Source organism: Kogia breviceps, chromosome 19, assembly GCF_026419965.1.
Source record: "Kogia breviceps isolate mKogBre1 chromosome 19, mKogBre1 haplotype 1, whole genome shotgun sequence".
Classification (NCBI taxonomy): Eukaryota; Metazoa; Chordata; class Mammalia; order Artiodactyla; family Physeteridae; genus Kogia; species Kogia breviceps.
The window spans coordinates 23,537,657-23,559,021 of record NC_081328.1 but is presented as its reverse complement, the minus strand read 5'-3'; the positions used below and the strand labels follow the sequence as shown (position 1 = coordinate 23,559,021).

General features: G+C 36.4%; 1 protein-coding gene across 1 annotated transcript in view; it reads left to right on the top strand.

Annotated features, from left to right (window-relative positions):
* GDPD1 (glycerophosphodiester phosphodiesterase domain containing 1) overlaps positions 1 to 20,787 on the top strand; it is a 44,338-nt gene extending 23,551 nt beyond the window's left edge. The window contains exons 3-10 of the mRNA XM_059047777.2: positions 339 to 474; positions 2,241 to 2,286; positions 8,672 to 8,790; positions 9,308 to 9,397; positions 13,490 to 13,623; positions 17,016 to 17,075; positions 18,809 to 18,860; positions 19,486 to 20,787. Coding sequence (XP_058903760.1) covers positions 339 to 474; positions 2,241 to 2,286; positions 8,672 to 8,790; positions 9,308 to 9,397; positions 13,490 to 13,623; positions 17,016 to 17,075; positions 18,809 to 18,860; positions 19,486 to 19,608 — 760 coding nt within the window. The 3' untranslated portion in view covers positions 19,609 to 20,787. The remainder of the gene's footprint in view (positions 1 to 338; positions 475 to 2,240; positions 2,287 to 8,671; positions 8,791 to 9,307; positions 9,398 to 13,489; positions 13,624 to 17,015; positions 17,076 to 18,808; positions 18,861 to 19,485) is intronic.
* The last annotated feature ends 578 nt before the right edge of the window (positions 20,788 to 21,365 follow it).

Below are 21,365 nucleotides of genomic sequence, written 5' to 3'. Positions count from 1 at the left end.
GGCAGTTACTAACCCAAAGTTACCCAGCAAGTTCATAGCAAAGCAGGAACTGATGCCCAAATCTCAACTTCTGGTCTAGTGTTCTTTCCTTTATACTGGGTTGCCAGAATTAAGGATTGCTAGTTATGGAAAGGAGGCAACATGAGTCTCTTATTCTAAGTTCAGTTAGAATATTTTTATATCCATTATTCATAATAGATAACAGTCTTGAGGAGAAATTTTAGTATTATGGGATTTTCTACTATTTTGACTTGTAACTATGAACTTTTTCATCTAATGTATGTAACCTAAATGTTTGCTTATGTTTCATAATGTCATTATTCTTTGTATTTCTTCAGTGCAGTTACGGTTGGAACTGATATGTTGGAATTGGACTGCCATATCACAAAAGATGAAGAAGTTGTAGTGTCACATGATGAGAATCTAAAGAGATCAACTGGAGTCAATGTAAACATCTCTGATCTCAAGTACTGTGTAAGTGAAAATGCATGATAAACTAATAATTAATAGATATTAGGGCCTGTAGGATTTTTAAAAACAGTGAGTGCCAGATAGCATGACAATAAATAATAGTAAAAAAAGATAATGTTTAAATAATGAATGTCAAAGGAAAGTTAAAAAACTATTCTGACTTACAGTGAGGATTTGTATTCATTACGCACATCTGTGGAGACTTATTTTGATAACTATTTCAACAAAATTACCAAAGTCCTCAAATGTAAAACTACTGGAGTTCAACTTGTTGGACGTATTCTACAATTTATTTGATTCAGATTAAATATATGAATTAGTTTTAGTCTTCAGGTATAGGAAAGAACCCTTTAAAAATCTGATTTTAGTAGTTTACATGCTCATTATAGTAAATACTGATAAATGGAAGGAAAAATAATGCCTAATTCTACCACCTAAAAATCTTATGTTAACAGGATACTATCTGTATATATACCCTGAATGCTTTTTACATAGTTATGTTCTCATTGTATATTATTTATATTGTATTTTTAAACACTAACATCATGGCATGATATACATTTTTTCTTTTTTTTAGTAGACTTTTATTTTTTAGAACAGCTATAGATTCACAACAAAATTGATCAGAAAATATAGATTTCCCACATACTTTTTGACCTCACATAGGTACAGCCTCCCCCCACTATCAACATCCTGCACCAGAGTGGTACATTTGTTACAATTGATGAACGTACACTAATACATCATCATCACCCAAAATTCATAGATTACATTAGGATTTATTCTCGGTGTTGTACATTCTATGGGTTTTGACATGACATTCATGAAAATGACATGTATACACTAATATAATGTCATACAACATAGTTTCACTGCCCTAAAAATCCTGTGTTCTGCCTATTCATCCTTCCTGCCCCCAGCCCCTGACAATCACTAATCTTTTTACTGTCTCCATAGTTTTGCTTTTTCCAAAATGTCATATAGTTGGAATCACACAGTATTTAGCCTTTTCAGATTCTATGCGTATTTTTCATAAACATTTCAAATAACTGAAGTTATTCCATTGAGTGGATATATAGTTGTCTTTAACCATTCCTCTGTTGTTGGGCATTTGAATTAGTTCTCAGTTTTCACCATTATAAATAACACTGCACTGAACATCTATATGTGTAAAGATAAAGTTTTCTGTATATTTAAAATTATTTCCCTATATTAACTCTCAGCAGGGAAATTATTGGGTAAAAGATTAGGAATAGGAACATTATAATTTCTTGATATATATTGAAAGTTGCTATTGCCTGCTTGCTCTTTTAAAGTGTTTAAAAGACTTTTTATATCTGATATTCAAAGAATTCCAAGTTTGCCACACCCTTACCATCTAGGGGCATTATAATTATACCAAGAATTTCCTAATTTGCTAGATTAAATTTTAATTAGCATTTGCTTATTAGTGAGTTTAAAGATTCTTCTTTATGATTTTTTTCCCCTTTGAATTGTCTATTCCTGACATTTGTCTACCAAGATCTTTGTGTATTTATTATTGACAAATGGTCCATATTAGACAGTACAGATTTCTTGTAGGTCATGAAAGTAAGTAATTATATGGTCAGTTTGCTGTTGGGGATGTTCTACTAATAAGTTCTCTATATAAACATTTGTAGTGTTTCATTTTTGTATTTTTCAAGAAGCACGTCTTTATGTCTTAATGTAAGACACTAAAATACTTTTATTTTTTGAGAGCTAACTTTTTTCAGTCATATCTTTTAAAGGAACTCCCACCTTACCTTGGAAAACTGGATGTCTCATTTCAAAAAGGTAATAATTTACATTTGCAGATTAAACATTTACACTAAAGTGTATTCATTTATGCTGAGAATTAGAAATACATGTGCATTATCTTGTGATAAGAAGTTCCAACTAAAAGTATTACCCTCAAAGCTTGTTTGCTCAGGCCTACAAATCTGAAATCTTGATAGTCATCTGACCCTGAGATTATGATGCCCAAAGCTTTAACTGACACATTCTATCTAAATTTATATACAGTTCATTTAAGCCTGAATATTAATTATGAGAAACCCAGATTTTATTAGGGGTACTGCATACTTCTAAAGCTTCAAATTCTAGAATATTACTATAACTTGTAGTAAATAATACATCATAAATAAGAAGAATAAATGAAAAGAAATTGAAGCAACTGACCCCTTTCAGATCCTTACTGATTCTATAATTTTTTCATTCTATGTTATTTAGCTACTCCATATTTTAAATTATTAAGAGTATTCCATTACTCAAATAAACCATCCATTTCTTAGTCATCTTCACTTTTTAATCACCAGCATAGCAGTTTGTTTTTTTCTTTTGAGGGAACATTTCCCACAAAGAGATATGTCCCTTGGCCCAATGTGTTAGTTACGTTAGGATGGAACATACACAACCTCAAGATACAGGTGCTGAGCTATCTCACCTTCACAATTCAGCCTCGTGTTTTGAATGATTTACATGTAACTCAGGAAAAGTGCAAAATGCACATGTTATGGTCCTTGGTATGGCTTGCATAGAGTTGAAACCTTGGTTAAGCCAAGGATATATTGATATTAATTTTCAAAAGAACTGTAACTGCTCTGTGAGCTAAATTTAAAATTGGCTGGTATAACTTCTCCTTGACTGAGAAACCTTAGAAAGCCAAATAAAAATCAGAAAACTGCTTGCATCAGTTATCTCTACGGGACATTTCGATCTGATGTTTGTTTGACTTTGCCTTCTAGATAAGTATCATTAAGCTTTTATTGATTTGAGGAAACACCTTTTATTCTTATAATTAGTAGGATTATACTTGCAAAGCTATTCAATATTAGTGTCAGTTGTGGACTTGGGAAGGTTAAGAAAATTTCATAAGTGAAGTTTTTCCTAGTTTTCCCTTTGTAGAGAGCAAAGCCAAAGCCTCACAAAGATTATAAGATGCTTTGAGAAAAAATATATTTTAATTTTTTTCCTGGTTTTATATCTACCACATAAAGTCATAAAACTTTTGAACTTGAAGAGACCTTTGAAACCATCTAATCCTGTCTCCTCCTGTTACAGAAAAGAAACAGAGTCCTAAAGATGTAAATGAACTTGATTAAGGTTGTACAACAAATAAATGACAGAGCTGGGATTTGAAACTAGGTCTTCTCCTTACCAGGCCAGTGTTCAGCTATCTGTACTGCCTCTCTATCTGCAGAATCTCTTCAAATCCCATATTAGTGGCAATGCCACATACTCTCAAATTTAATAATTAACTTTTATTCATATTGTTTTCAACTCATATCATAATTAACTTAAAGACTATACCTCCAATGTGAAGTTTACTGCATCTGAAACAGACTAATACATAGTACTATAAAAACTTGACTCAGATTAAGCAGAAAGTTGTTCATTTTTTTTCTCTTCTATTCCCCTGCTTGGAATTCTTCTTTTCTTTAAATACTGGAGGGAGGAGGAGGAGAGAGAGAGAGAGAGAGAGAGAGAGAATCAACTCTCAGAGGAATACAAATTTCAGGCCTCTTGCTTTCTTTGTGGTTCACAACTTAACTGGAGAAGAATTAAGTGTTTTCTTTTAAAAGATGCTTCGATGCGCCACAGGCTACATTAAAAAGTAAACTTAAAGAAGGAACATAAAAATGTGTTAACCAAAGGGTTTGTTATTATCTATCCTGCTTACTTGAAAGCAACCTCTTTTTCATGGAAAATACATAATTTGGATAAGCAGAGTTGACTATGGTGATAAGTTTTAAAGTTCTAGCATGTTCCAGAGCTACTTCACTTGTTCAATCACCCAGCACATCCTATGGCATACTCCTAGTCTAGCGTTCTTGTTTTCCCATTATTTTCCTCTTTCCCTTTTGGTAGTATTTCCCAGCTGGTTATTCTCTGCCCCAAACAATACTGGGACAACTTCTTCCTCCAACTCTTTTTCTATATTTTCTGCTGGCCAAGTCATCTAATTTAAATACCTTTACATCACTTTAGCACACATTTTTCTCTTAGCACATTTTTATTTCCTTGTTTCCCCCACTGTTTGATGTAATGTTATTCTTATTGTGTAATGTATCATTTTGCTGTTCCAAAGTTAGTTTTGTCTGTTTGACCTCTTTCTAGGTTGATCCTTGCATACATCTTACTTGGGTGTGAATAGCTGTTGCCCATGGTAATTCTTTTGACTGCAAAATTAATTTTTCCACACTTAATAAGCTGACAAAATTTTTATTTAACTAGAATAGCATCTTCTAAATAGAGCTCTCTATAGTGATAGAAATGTTCTACATTTGCACTGTCTGATACAAGAGTCAATAGCCACATGTGAGTGACTATTGAGCACTTGAAATGTGGCTAGTGCACCTGAGTAACTGAATTTTAAATTTTATTTCATTTTAATTTAAATAGCCCTATGTGGCTGGTGGCTACCCCATTGGACTGTGCAGATAGAACATCATGTTCAGACTTTTTAGGTTATAAGTAACAGAAACCAGTTTACACTAGCTTAAGGAGAAAAAAGACATTTATTTTATCATTAACTCTCTAAGATGTGGTGGATATGATATTAAACATTTTTGGATCCTTGGGTACAAAAAAGGACTCTTCTGGCTTTATTCCATTGTTCTGCTCTCTTGGATCTTATCCTCTTTTACTGTAGATGGATTTTGGCCATGTGGCAGGAACGTGATCACTGATAACTGTAAATTCACATCCTGTCTGTACTTTGATCCCAGGGAAAGGAAAAGTTCTAGAGAAAGACATTGATTGGCCCAACTTGGATCATGTGTCCATCTTGAACTATTCACTGTGGACAAAGAGATAGGCTATTATGATTGGCCAGACCTAGGTCATATGCCTACTGTGAGAGTAAGTGGGGAGTGAGTCATGTTTTTGACAGCCCAACCAGAACAATTTGGAATGAAGGAGATGCAGTTTTCCAAGGGAAGGAAGGATGCTAGGTAGGTAAAAACAATAGCTAATTTTTTTTTTAATATATAAATTTATTTATTTATTTACTTTTGGCTGCATGGGTCTTCGTTGCTGTGTGGGGGCTTTCTCTAGTTTTGGTGAGCGGGAGCTACTCTTCATTACAGTGTTCAGGCTTCTCATTGCGGTGGCTTCTCTTGTTATGGATCACAGGCTCTAGGTGCACTGTCTTCAGTAGTTGTGGCACTCGGGCTCAGTAGTTGTGGCTTGTGGATCTAGAGCGCAGCCTCAGTAGTTGTGGTACAACGGCTTAGTTGCTCCGTGGCATGTGGGATCTTCCCAGACCAGGGCTTGAACGCAGGCGGATTCTTAACCACTGCACCACCAGGGAAATCTCAATAGCTAAATGTTTATGTATTAACAGTAATCATTTTTATAGTTCGGGGACTTCCCTGGTGGTGCAGTGGTTAAGAATCCGCCTGCCAATGCAGGGTGACACGGCTTCGATCCCTGCTCCGGGAAGATCCCATATGCCGTGGAGCAGCTAAGCCCCTGTGCCACAACTACTGAGCCTGTGCTCTAGAGCCTGCAAGCCACAACTACTGAGCCCATGTGCCACAACTACTGAAGCCCACATGCCTAGAACCCGTGCTCTGCAACAAGAGAAGCCACTGCAATGAGAAGCCCACACACCGCAACAAAGAGTAGCCCCACTCGCAGCAACTAGAGAAACCCCGTGAGCAGCAACGAAGGCCCAATGCAGACAAAAATTAATTAATTAACTAATTAATTAATTAAAAAATTTTTAAATTAAGTTTTATAGTTCAATTCTGTAGTTTAAGTCCAAACTCTTTGAGTTTTAAGTACTTGAAATCCATCTCAAAATTGTTTGTTGTATTTTTTTTTAATCTGGATTTTTAAAAAAATTTATTTATCTTTAGCTGCATTGGGTCTTCGTTGCTGCACGTGGGCTTTCTCTAGTTGCGGTGCATGGGCTCCTCATCGCTGTGGCTTCTCTTGTTGCAGAGCACGGGTGCTAGGTGTGCGGGCTTCAGTCGTTGTGGCACATGGATTCAGTAGTTGTGGCTCATGGGCTCTAGAGCGCAGGCTCAGTAGTTGTGGCGCATGGGCTTAGTTGCTCCACTGCATGTGAGATCTTCCCAGACCAGGGATAGCACCCATGTCACCCTGCATTGGCAGGCGGATTCTTAACCACTGCTCCACCAGGGAAGCCCTCAAGATAGTTCAAGAAAAGTTTATTAAAAAGAATTTATTTCTTCTCATAACTAAAAAGTGTAGAGGTTATATGCCTTCAAACATAACTGATTCCAGTTGCTCAAGCAATAATTTGTCTCTCTTATCTCCATTTCTTGGGTCTACTTTATCGATGTTAGCTTTGTTCTCAGTCACACCTTCTCCACATAAAGATGGACCTTTGATAACATCAAAAGTACATGATCCATTCAGCTGAGGATTTCAGACAACATCACCTGTGGTCCATATTGTTATGCTTAAAAGGTCATGTGCTTGCTCTGTGGTCAGGGAGGCAAAGCCAAATGATTGACAGTCCCATCAGAATGACCCAGAGCCCTATCTGAATTACGAGGGGTAGTAAAAAGGCAATAAGAATAGAATACAGAACAGACAAAACAGTAACAGATTTTTTTCTTCCCCCCCCCATTCACATTCTGCTTTTCACATGAGTCTTTATTTAAAAAAAGATTTCTGACATGGATTTAATTTACTTTTTTTGGATATGCTTCTTTGTTTTGATTTGCCATACAATGAGGCTGAAATAAAGGATCTTTCACCATTTTGTTATTCACAGATTAGTGGAATTGACGTTTCACGTGGAAGGGGAAGTTTTATAATCGTTACATAGTATGTATAGTATATTATATAAGTGATTAGAGGCAAAAGGAACTAGGGAAAGAATAAAGAAAATGACCCTCAGGAAATAAAAAGAATGATTAAAATCGTCTTCTGATTTTTTCATGACTCAGTTTTCTTTGAATAACTTCATTGATATAATTCTTCCACCCATTACTGATTAGCATGTATTTCCCTTGCCTAAACATATTCTCAATCTCTGAAAAATTCAATGATGATGTCACAGCAAAACTTTAGAAACAACTCAGTATCCACTAGTAGGGTCAAGGGGATGAACATTTTTTTTTCTTCTATCCTTTTAGGTTCTCAGCTGGACTCTGTAACAAAAAAAGATTAACAAGAGAAAAACAGAAGTTTATTAATAAGTGTGTGTCATAGGAGAGACTCAGGGATAAATTATTCAAAGGCGTGGCTAGAACTTGAGTTTATATAGCATCTTAAACAAAAAAACAAAACAAACAAAAAAAAACCAATAAATTTTCAGAGAAGTAACAAGACAAAGGAAAAGGACTTTGAGTGTCCAGGGTGGCAAATTGTGGAAAGGTAAATATATAGGGGATTAATGGACGATAAAAGCTAGTCAGTAGTTTGCTATGTAGAGTCCTTTGGTGCTGACAAGGGTCTAGGGTTGCTGTTGATTAATTTTTGTATAATTTAAGTCTTATTTTTAGGCAGATAGGGGAAGGGCAGAGAACTTCTCTTGTATCTGCTGCTTCTCAATTGCCTTCACTTCAAAATAATCCTTATGCCAAAATGGCATATTTTGGAGTGGCAAACTATGTTCCCCTTCAAGGGGAGTGGTTAAATTTTAAAAATTAAATTGTTGTATAGCTACTCAGTGGAGTATTTTAAAACCTTTTAAAATAATAATTACAGAATAGGATCAGTGGATTATATCAATGTCAATATCATGGTTATGATTTTGTACTGTAGTTTTGCAAGAGGTTACCATTGGGGAATCTGGGTAAAGCCTGCACAGATCTCTGTATTATTTCTTACAACTGCAAGTGAATCTACAGTTATCTCAAAAATTTTAACGGAAAAAATTTTAATCATAATCATAAATACAGCATATTAACATGCAATACTTATTTTTCACTTATGTGAAAAAATCAGCTTAAAATCTGAAGGGACCCTATATTATAACTCTATTAGATTATGCATAGGAAGAAAAGAGGAGAGAAAATACACCAAATGATCACAATGGTTTTATCTAAGTTGTTGGATTTTTAGATAATTTTTCTTTTCTTCTTTATATTTTTCATCATTCTGTAAGTGTACTACTATGACTACATACTATAACTTTTCTAATCATCAAAAAACTGTAAGTTATCTTTTCAAAATACATTTAAAAATCTTGCTTTCTCAGCATGCCAATGTGAAGGAAAAGATAACCGAATTCCATTACTGAAGGAAGTTTTTGAGGCCTTTCCTGACACTCCTATTAACATCGATATCAAAGTCAACAACAATTTGCTGATTAAGAAGGTACGTAAGGCATTGTGTCCTCTGAGTGTGTTGCGTCTGATTTCATCCAAACTAAATAAGGCTAGAGTAGGTGACTGCATAGATTGATAATGTTCAAGGAAATGTGATACTCTAGGGATCAGTATTGTTTCAAATACCGCCCTGGTAGAAGACATCACTGCACTGCAGGGAAGCCTGTTTCAGAGTGACTTGTCATGTCGCAGTCATGGATAAAAGTGAGCTTCTGTGAACCCATCGCTCTGGCATTTACGTAATTAACTTCTTCTAGTTTCACTTGTTTCACTTGTACTTAGTTTATAGCAAGTTACTAAACAGTTGTATTCTATTAAATAAATCATATAATGGTAAAATGTAATTTCTTGTACTTTATAAAATAATCTGAATTTATGTATCAGTTCTTCCAAAATTTTATAGTATGCACTGGCAGATAGTCAGTTGTAATCCATTTTTTAAGCGAAATCATGTAAGTGGATTTACAAATAGGCACATGCATAAAATTTTGAATTTTCACATGTAGGTTTCAGAATTGGTGAAGCAGTACAGACGAGAACACATAACAGTGTGGGGTAATGCCAGTTATGAAATTGTAGAAAAGTGCTACAAAGAGGTAAGCTTCATAAATGGTACAGAATGATCTATTTTTGTTGCTGTTGTATATCTTTAAATGTTAAGTAAATACAGTAATTTTTCTTTTAATATCTTATTTCATAGCCTTGATGCAAAGGCAGACGGTACTGGATGGAAGCAACTAACCAGAAATTTACTAATAAAGATGATGAATTTATAGATAATGGATTTAGTAGAGATAGTGGACCTTGCAATTTAAGTTCAATGTAGTTGAACTGGCTCACAGAATTATTATTTTCACATGGTAATATTAGTTGTTTGTCAACATTTTATTAATTTTATTATGTATATTATAAAACAAAATATGATTTGTGTGTGTGTGTGTGTGTGTGTGTGTGGTACGCGGTCTCACTGTTGTGGCCTCTCCCGTTGCGGAGCACAGGCTCCGGACGCGCAGGCTCAGTGGCCATGGCTCACGGGCCCAGCCGCTTCGCGGCATGTGGCATCTTCCCGGACCAGGGCACGAACCTGTGTCCCCTGCATCGGCAGGCGGACTCTCAACCACTGCACCACCAGGGAAGCCCTATTTCTATTTTTTAGTGTCTAGTTTTTGTTAGGTAATCAGAATTTTTTGTGTAATTTTGAATTAAGGGAAGTATTTAGTCCTTCAACTCTATAGCTCAAGCTTTTCTTTACCCTACCTCCCAAATAGAATTAATCAAATTAAGCCAGGATCATGATTATCAGGTAGTATATAAAAGTAGGGTCATCCACCAACTGAAATTTTTCTGTTTGAAGAAAATATATCTATAAAAAATTAAGTTGAGGGGCTTTCCTGGTGGCTCAGTGGTTGAGAGTCTGCCTGCTAATGCGGGGGACACGGGTTCGAGCCCTGGTCTGGGAGGATCCCACATGCCGCAGAGCGACTAGGCCCGTGAGCCACAACTACTGAGCCTGTGCGTCTGGAGCCTGTGCTCCGCAACAAGAGAGGCCAGGATAGTGAAAGGCCCGTGCACCACGATGAAGAGTGGCCCCCGCTTGCCACAACTAGAGAAAGCCCTCGCACAGAAACGAAGACCCAACACAGCAAAAATTAATTAATTAATTAATAAAAACTCCTACCCCCAACACCTTCAAAAAAAAATTAAAACACTTAAAAGAAATTAAGTTGATATATTTTGAAATGGTACACTAAGCCTCTATAAGCAAATTTAGCTATATAATCAGCTAAGAGGATTTGAAATTCTAAGTGTTGAAAAACCTTAAACACTGAAGATTCTCTTTCAGAATACAAGTGATAGTGCAGAAGGAATATCATGACACAGTAGCAATTCTAAAATACAAAAAATGCTTTTGAGAAGGCATTCCTTCCTAGCAAAGAAGGCAAAAGCATAGATCCAAGAACCATTACAATTAAAAGTACAATTAAAAGTAATGAGGCTCTCATTAAGGCAGGTAAGTTTTATTTATGTGCAGCAGGCTCTGTGAGATCCCAAGGTATCTGTGTACAAACGGAGAGAACAGAATAATCAATGGGCTGAGTGGCTTTAGATCTCCAAGAATTTAGGACTAAGACTTCCATAACTAATCATTGTCTGATAGTATTTTCACATGTCATTAAAAGGGAGATAGCATACTGGAGGCTTCATGACCTGCTGATCTTTTTACATCATTCAAAATTATTTTTCAAATTAAAAAATAGTGATAATAGCAAATGCTAGAGAAGACGAGGACAAACTGGATCTCAAGGGCGTTGCTGGTGGGAATGTAAAATAGAACAGCCACTCTCATAATTAGTTGGGTAGTTTCTTACAAAACTAAGCATACACTTATCATATTAACCAGCACTCTTACTCTTGGGCATTTATCTCAGAAAAATGAAAACTATGCACACAAAAACCTATACATGAATGTTTAATGCAGATTTATTCACAATACCAAAATACTAGAAATGAGCCAAATGCCCTTCAGTGGGTACGTGGCTGAACAAACTAACACATCCATACAATGTAATACTATTCAGCAGTAACAGGGAATGAATTATTGGCACATGCAACAACCTGGATGGTCCTAGAAGGCATTTTGCTTAGTGAAAAAAATTAACCTCAAATGGTTATATGATTACAGTTAGATAACATTCTCAAGACTACAGACATGAAGAGCAGATTCGTGGCTCCCAGAGGACAGGGACTGGGTGTGGGTGCAAATACAAAGTAGTGGCAGGAGGGAGTTTCTGTGTGGTGATGGAACAATTCTGTATCTTGATTGTGGTGGAGGTTACATGAATCTATACATGGGTTAAAATTGCATCGAACTATACACATGCACAAATGAGCACAGGTTTTAAAAATGGTGAAAACCGAATAAGGTCTACAGTCTAAGTAACAGTAATATATCAATGTCAATTCCTGGTTTTGATACATCTGGCTACATCAAATTTTACCATTTGGGGCAGCTGGGTTAAGGATATACAAGACTCTACTGTATTTTTATAACTTCCTGTGACTCTATAATTATTTCAAAATAAAAAGTTCACTTTTGGACCGGAATCACAGAACCTTTCCCCTGATTCACATATTCTTCCAGAAGCCTCTGGCTTTCTGTCATTTTAGAATCTAAAAACTCCAAAATTTTCAGCAGCAATTTTCAAACACCGCAGTAAGAATGTCTCAACAATAATTGTCATTCGTATTATGAACATGCTATATAATTAAGTCATGTATCTTTTACAGTTCTTAAAGTATGATTATGAGAATTTCATATCAGCTCTTTAATTCCCAGATGCTAGAAACTAAAAATATAAAAATAAAAGAAATTGGGGGACACAGTGGTGCTGGGAAAAATATGTGGCACTTATACTCATCTAATGACTTTTTATTCACTCATACTTAATGCAGTTGTTTTTATCCTTGGCTGTATATTGGAATTACCAGAATTGTTTCAAAAAATACTAATGCCTGGGTCCCATTCCAGATACTCTAATTTAATACAGAGACAACCAGTTATTATGCCAGCGGTATGCCAGCATACCGCTCCTAGCCCTCTCCTACCAGTGACCTTGCATGGCTGTCCAGAGGTACCAGTTACTGTTTTTAGTTCTCTGGTTCCAAAGTTGCATAAGTTTTGAGGGTCAGCCCCTAGCCCTATTTCCTCCTATGAGCTCTGTTATTCTTAGTGTATGAATTTGCAGAAATCAAAGTTTTTTCAGGGACTTGTATACTGTGTTGCAGCTGGAACACCTGTACATAAATAAACTGAAAATATTACAAAGCAGCATGTGAACTTAGGAGCAAAAGAAATCCTCAAACTTATTTACTCCATTTTTAAAAAAATAAAGAAGTAGGTAATTTAGAGCTAATATTTAAAATAAATTATGTTTTTGCATGACTTTTTTCAATATATTACTTTTATTTGGAAATATTCAAATGTATTATAATCTTTATTTGTTTTAAAGACAGACATAGGAGGAGCTGGAGGAGGCGGGTATGGGGAGTTGTTTACTGGGTACAGAGTTTCAGTTTTGCAAGATGAAAAGAGTTCACATATATATGAAGCTTGCAGTTGAAGGGTTTGGGGATCTTGATGAACACAATTTTGTAATAGAAACTTAGAAGGGCGGTTAGATTCTTGGACTAGTTTACAAAGTCCTATTTACATTTGAAAATATGTATATGTAGCTGAAAGGTGACATATTTGCAACACCATTAATATATACCTACATTCATATCTGTATCATATACTGTTTAAAAATTTATTATATATATGGTTATTGAATATATAGAAGGTTACTGACTATTTCACTTCTTTATCTTGTTCCATTAAATTTGGTATGTTTAATCTCTACTGATAAGGACTAGCAGTAACTGACAGAAATGGTATTGCAAAAGCAGAGAGTAGGGAATAGAGGAACTTGAGTATCAATTAATACTATAGGCCTCCAAGATAGATCCTGACCCATTTGTCAAGGACTAGTCATTTCTAAGTGTGGTGTGTTAGAAATGGATATTGATAATTCAGGGAGTACTTTTAACAGATGTCAAGATACAGTCTTGGGAAATTTTGAAGCTTGTGAAATAAACCTCTTTATTTGAACAGTTATAAAGTAACATACAATATTGTTTGTGTCTTTTAGAATTCGGAAATTCCTATACTCTTCAGTTTACAACGTGTTCTGCTCATTCTTGGCCTGTTCTTCACTGGCCTCTTGCCCTTTGTGCCCATTCGAGAACAGTTTTTTGAAATCCCAATGCCTTCTATTATACTGAAGTAAGTGGTTACCCTGTTTTCATCAATTCTCAATTACAGGAAAACTAAGACGAAGACTTGTTGATAGGAATGATAAAGAATAGATTGCTCTAGTTATTTCCATATTTGATATAATTAAGATGCATTCTCTAAAATGAATAATAAAGGTTTTTAAGTATTTACCTGACCCATTTCAGGTAACAATGACTTTCAGTCCCTGTGTACTCAGAAGTCAGGTAAAAAGAATTGAGCTTAATCGTTGAAACATCTAATAGCAATTGCCCTCCAACTTCCCTTACTTCCTTCTGCTTGATTGACAACTATACCCGGCTGAAATTCCATTAAGCTCCAAATTCACCACTAGTATTAAATCACCAGCACCACCACCACAACAACAATGCAAAAAAACCTCTGGAGATGGGAGAAAGAAAAGGATAGAGTTCGTTTTTATAAGATAGTTCCATATTTATGTAATTTCTCTGCTGGGTATAAAGCCTTGCTTTTCACACACTAATTTGCTACAAAGATAAAAATATATAAAACACTTAGCATTGCCTGGCAAATAATAAGCAGTCAATAAATGATAACTTTTATTGTTAAATTATCTTTATCATTATTATTAGAGAGCTTCACCTCACAGTCCCCTACCCTTATAATGTCATTCCTAGCTATACATTTCTAATAATAACTGAGCCATGACAAAGGAATTCAGTGCTTCTGAGGAGATCATTTAAATGTGATTTCACCTGCATGAAAACTCTTTTCATCCCCACAGAACTTCAAAAAAAAATCAAGCTGAACATTAGTACATCAATCACTAGGAAATATCATTCAGAGAAACAAGTTGATCAGTACCCCTGTACTCAGCATCTGTGTTTCATGCTTATCTTCCAGTTTGAGTTTGTTAGTGATGAGTATGTTTATTTTATCTATTCCCAATTATATTTACTAGCAGTGTTTGTAGCTGTTTCTGAAACGAAACAGCAGAAATCATTCTTGTCTACAAACAAACCATTTTTGTTTGCTAGATTAAAATAATTCCTAACCATTTATTCCTAAAGTACTTAGCTTTCCTCTGGTCTAGAGTGTACTGTTGCGCTCTCTAGATCATCTCCATGTGTTCCTTTTAGAAGCAAATATTATTAAAAAATAGACATTGAACAAACTTCATAGAATTTTTTTCTGTAAAAAATGTTTATGGATTAAGACACTGGTAGGATATTATGTGTTTGTATGTTTTATTATTATTTAAAAAAAAATTTTTTTTGGCTGCACTGGGTCTTCGTTGCTGCGCGCAGGCTTTCTCTAGTTGCGGCGAGCGAGAGCTACTCTTCATTGCGGTGTGCGGACTTCTCATTGCGGTGTCTTCTCTCGTTGTGGAGCACAAGGCCTAGAGTGCGTGGGCTTCAGTAGTTGTGGCTCGTGGCTCTAGAGCACAGGCTCAGTAGTTGTGGCTCACGGGTTTAGTTGCTTTGCAGCATATGGGATCTTCCTGGACCAGGGATAGAACCCGTGTTCCCTGCATTGGCAGGCGGATTCTTAACCACTGCACCACCAGGGAAGTCCCTATTATTTTTATTTTTATTTTATTTTTTATTTTTTTTTTGGCGGTACGCGGGCCTCTCACTGTTGTGGCCTCTCCCGTTGCGGAGCACAGGCTCCCGACGCACAGGCTCAGCGGCCATGGCTCACGGGCCCAGCCGCTCTGCGGCATGTGGGATCTTCCCGGACCGGGGCACGAACCCGTGTCCCCTGCATTGGCAGGCGGACTCTCAACCACTGTGCCACCAGGGAAGCCCCCTATTATTTTTAATGAAAGGTGGTACTTCCTAAGACAACGTAATCATTTGTGTTTAATGAGGTGACTAGTATTTTGAGTTATTAAATTCTTGGGATTCCTGAAATTGCAATCAGGACTTTCTACCTGGGCTAGAGTTAGTGGGAAAAGAGGAGTTTATTTAGAGAGCTTCAAATAAAAACTGAATTCAGAGAAAAAGAAAAAAAGTGAATTTAGTGGGTTTCCCTGGTGGCGCAGTGGTTGAGAGTCCTCCTGCCAATGCAGGGGACATGGGTTCGATCCCTGGCCCAGGAAGATCCCACATGTCATGGAGCAACTAGGCCGGTGCACCACAGCTGCTGAGCCTGTGCTCTAGAGCCCGTAAGCTACAACTATTGAGCCCACGTGCCACAGCTACTGAAGCCTGGGCGCCTAGAGACCATGCTCTGCAACAGGAGAAGCCACGACAATGAGAGGCCGTGCACCACAACGAGCAGTAGCCCCTGCTCGCTGCAACCAGAGAAAGCCTGTGCGCAGCAACGAAGACCCAACACAGCCAAAAATAAAAACAAATAAATTTATTTTTTTTAAAAATGAATTTAGTGTAGATAGGAGGAGTTAGAAAGGAAATAAGAAATGAAGATCTGGGGCTTCCCTGGTGGCGCAGTGGTTGAAAGTCTGCTTGCCAATGCGGGGGACACGGGTTCAAGCCCTGGTCCGGGAAGATCCCACATGCTGCAGAGCAATTAAGTCCATGCGCCACAACTACTGAAGCCTGCGCGCCTGGAGCCCGTGCTCTGCAACAGGAGAGGCCACCACAACGAGAGGCCCGCGCACCGCAATGAAGAGTGGCCCCGGCTCACCACCAACTAGAGAAAGCCCACACATAGCAACGAAGACTCAGTGCAGACAAGTATAAAATAAATAAATAAAATAATTTTTAAAAAAGAAAAAGAAATGAAGATCTGGGGAGAATAAAAATCACTCTGTGCTGTTTAACTTAGAAAAAAGCTGAGGAATCTTCATAGTAGAGAGACTGACTAATCAGAGATGTCTCTGGACACAACCCAGAGTTAATGACACAGGTGCTGTTCTTGGCATCAAAGAAGTTGAAGAAGGAGCTCGGCTTCGATGTAAAAGTCATGTATACTCTTTCAGTAGGAAAGATATTTTAAAAGGACAGGGCCTAGGTCTTAAAACATTGAAAGTGAAAGAAAAAAATGCCTTTAGGGTTTTTTTAGTCTCATTTTTACCCCAAATATCTTTTAATCCATAGTAAAGTTTGGTTGTGTGTTTAAATCTACTACATACAAAATTACAGCAGACAAAGCAAAAGAAAGAGGCTTCACCAGAAAAGAGAAGAGACATGAGTTCTGGGCACCCAGGGTCTCTGGAAAGATAACTTATTAATTTTAACCTTTGAATTGTGGTAGCAAAAAATTAGCTTGAAATCAATGAAAATAGAAAACCCCAAAATGGGCTTTGTTCGAATTTATTTTTGTCCTTTTCCAAATATTTTTTAAACATATACTAAGTGCAGGCAAGGTACTCTTTTTGTTTTTGTACTTGTTTTATTTTATCACACTGATATATTCCTGTGTTTCTAATTTATGATTTAAATTTTATTTTGCCTCAGGCTAAAAGAACCACACACCATGTCCAGAAGTCAAAAGTTTCTCATCTGGCTTTCTGATATGTAAGAATTTTAGTTTCTTGATATACAAATTATTGTTTTAACTCTATTAAATACGATGCTTATAATTTAGAGCAGGCTTTCTACATGTAATTTGTAACAGGGATGTGTTGAACATCTACTATACAAATGGATGATGTATGAATCATTTAGAACTAGCTTAATTGCTAGTCACAAAACCTTAAGAAGAATTGAGAGATAATCGCATCAAACTCAGGAGAAAACTGAGCCCCCACCTACCCGAAGTTAGATGATTTACAGTACTTGGTGTTATGTAGCTGGTTAGTAGCAGAGCCGGGATATTTACCCATCCCCTCTACTTAGTCACTGTTTCCACAAGCCTGCAGTGAAAAATACAGTGAAAAGAAGTGTGTATAGCAATGCAATATATGTAAGAGTATATATTGACTAATGGCACATTTCTCAGGAAAATCTGCAGTGAGACTTAACAGCAAAAAGGAAGCCCTATCTATATGGTGGGCATCTACTTTAGATAAAATGCCTTAAATTCTAAGACATGTTGAGTTTAATGTTAGGTAAAGCCCACAAAGTTATTGTGCTATACTTTGCTTTAAAGTGGAACCTTGAATGCTTAAATAATAGTCATAAATCACAACCTTTTATTACTAGCTCCTCTTTCATAGAGTTGGAAAACTAGTTGTATCTTTTCTCTGTGCTACAGGGTTTCTTCTTTTTTGCTGTATTCCTGATTTAATTTCTAGTTTTTAAGGATGCATTTTTAATTGGTGTTAAATGCATATGATTTTTAGTTTCTGTTACTTAATCATTCTAATAGACATAAACAGAATAGAAATAGTATGTATAGCTTTTCAGTACAGTAAGTTCCCATCTTGCTCAAGTGATTTGTATTCTAAAAGTTCACTTTTAAGTTAGTTATTTGGAACTGAAAAAAAATGCTTTTTTTTCCTATATAAAGGATAGTGTAATTAATGGACATTAGGTTTCTTTTTTTTGATATACATTTATTTATTTATTTATTTATTTTTGGCTGTGTTGGGTCTTTGTTGCTGCATGGGGGCTTTCTCTAGTTGTGTTGAGCAGGGGCTACTCTTAGTTGTGGTGGGTGGGCTTCTCATTGTGGTGGCTTCTCTTGTTGTGGAGCACGGGCTCTAGGCACGCAGGCTTCAGTAGTTGTGGCACGCAGGCTCAGTAGTTGTGGTGCACGGGCTTAGTTGCTCCCCTGCATGTGGGATCTTCCCAGACCAGGGCTCGAACCCGTGTCCCCTGCATTGGCAGGCGGATTCTTAGCCACTGTGCCACCAGGGAAGTCCTGGACATTAGGTTTCTAAGATAGCTCACAAAAGACTAATTCATTTTGTAAATGGACTGTGATGTTATAGAATTTGACCCAAGTTCACTGCCTTATTTTCACTTGGAAAGTTAGGAACACTGACTTCTCAGTTATTTATCACTCTCATTATGGTGCCAGCAAGGAAAGTGAGGAAGCCCCTTTTGCACTGAGCTGCTTCAATAAGAATACATCTCCTGGGGATCTAATGGCAGCAAGGAGTAGAAAGGAGTTTCAGCAGTTAAGGTACAAATGCATCCACAGCAGCTATTATTGCTTGAGGCCGTTGGTTATATTGCCAAAACGTTGGGATTAAGTTCAACTAGGAATTAGAAACCCTAAGTTGACTAAGTTAGGACTGAGGTCTAATTTTAGTCCTTCTTTAGGGCTAAGGAGTACCTAAATCTGTTGTGCTTTTCTTTTCTAGTCTGCTAATGAGAAAAGCTTTGTTCGACCACCTCACTGCCCGAGGCATTCAGGTAAGTTTTTGGAATCATGCATTTTAGAAACAGCATAGTTTAGCAGTTTAACGCAAGTTTAAGGAGCACGAACTTTGTGTGTGTGTGTGTGTGGTACGCGGGCCTCTCACTGTTGTGGCCTCTCCCGTTGCGGAGCACAGGCTCCGGACGCGCAGGCTCCGCGGCCATGGCTCACGGGCCCAGCCGCTCCGCTGCATGTGGGATTTTCCCGGACCAGGGCACGAACCCGTGTCTCCTGCATCGGCAGGCGGATTCTCAACCACTGCGCCACCAGGAAAGCCCGAGCAGGAACTTTTAACTGACTTAATATGGTCCTGACTCTGCTTCTGCTGCTTTACTGGTTCTCATATGAAGACCTTAAGCTCTGTCTTACAGTTAACAAGAAAGTATTGGCATTTCAGCATTCACCTATGTATTGGTGAGAATAGCTGAAGCGGAGGGGTAGGACGGTCATATTTAATGAGCAAAGTGGAATTTGTTTAAAGGGCTCAACGATTTCTTAAAATTGCAGGTTATTAAAAGGTTATTTTTAAGTGTGCTGAGGTTGTAGTGGATAAATGCTACCATACAAATAATTTTCTATTTTAACATTTCTTCTCATATTTCTCATGTTTCTAATTTTCAGGTGTATGTTTGGGTATTAAATGAAGAGCAGGAATACAAAAGAGCTTTTGATTTGGGAGCAACTGGGGTGATGACAGACTATCCAACAAAACTTAAGGATTTTTTACATAATTTTTCAGAATAGAAAAGGAGGTACTCAGAAGCATTCAAAGAAAACATGAAAAGACCTAAGGAAAAAAATTGTTATTATTTCCCTAAGCCATTTCTGGAATGGTAAAAGGTTTAATCAGTTAAGTGTTTATTACCTCATTTTTAAGCCTGTCTGAGAATGTAGAAACTATATATTGTATATCTATTTTAAACAATATTGCATATTTTACATTTGTAAATAGTTTGTTTAGAAATAAAACTGGTTATGAGATGTAAGTAGAAGACTATCGATCAAGATTTCTGTATATGATGCAGTATTCTACTATTATAAGTCATTCTGAAATCAAAGACTATTGGATACATTTGACATTAGCCTTCACTGGAATAAGATCAACTAATTAGTAAGACAGAATTATTGAAGGCCATTACAGCTCTCCGAGTTGTCTTCTTATTTCTAGGTACATCTTAGTTAAAGGGGAAAAATACAGTGAAAGGAGAGCTCGGAGATCAGTGATGTAATTATCTGACAAGTTGAACATTGTTAGCAGAAAGCAGACTCAAAGAAATACCTGAAAGTTTATTACATGATCAGAAATAAAATCTGTAGACTAAATTCGAATTTCTTGGTTGCTGTTGTCAATAGGGACATCCTATTTGGAATCTTTTTCAGGTATGTAACAATGCTACTGTGTGTTTTTTTTTTTTTTTTTTTTTGGTAAACATTAAAATTGGACTTAATTGTAAATTAAGACAAGATGCAAATAGTCACATTTTTGTTTCCTCTAAAGAAATGTACATTTTCCATTGTTGGCAATGACTAAGTGTCTGGACCTACATCTAGATTTTAAATAACATCTTGAATCCTAACAATCATATGAAACTGATGAAAGTGCATATCATTGTGTCTAAAACTTATAGTATAAGCCACCTCCTCCTGATCTTTAAGAAGCTATTCTTCTGAGTATTAGTGGAAACAGAATTTCCCAAAGCATTAGGTATCCCTTTCTCAGATTTTCTGATGTGACTTCGTGTAAATCTGTTTCTAATCTTTTTGACTTATTTTCGTTATCTCTCTGGGAGGTAAATATAATCTGGAACATTTGAAGTTTACCAGCTAACAGCTACAAAGGATGATCATACTCTCCCACCTGTCCCTGGATGACATAAATGACATTTGGTTTTTTGTTTAAACTGAAATAAAATTTTCAGAAACAAAATAAGTGTTCTTCATTGGTGGTGTTTTTGTTTTGCAGTCATAATTCCAAATATGCTTTATAATTTTTTTCAGAATTTAATGAGATGGTAAATTGATAGTGTAACTAAATACACCTGAGACTTCTCTCTAGTGTAAGGAAAATAAAATATAGAAACACTTTTATGGTAAAGAAATTGCCTCTTGGTATTTGAGTAAATAACTTGGGCAGGTAATCCATTAAATCCATCATTTTCACTTTCGCTTATAGTAATTTATGATTATAGTTGCTAGAGATCTTTTTGATCATCTTTGATATAATTCTTTTTGCAATTTCCCCTTTCCAAATTTTGCTTTGTTATGATTCAGTTATGATGCAGTTCATATTATAGGGCCAGCATATATTTTGTGTCAATCAGTAGAAGATAAAGTACCCAGCATGGTAAAGATGTTTAGAAAGTCATGTTTTAAGAGTTTGATGATTTTATAGTCAAGGTGACTTCAATTCATTTAATAAAAGTATAGTATGTATAACAAGAGAGTTATCAGATACCATCTGAATATTGCTTTTCTCATTAGGGCATCACGTTTTTTGTTTG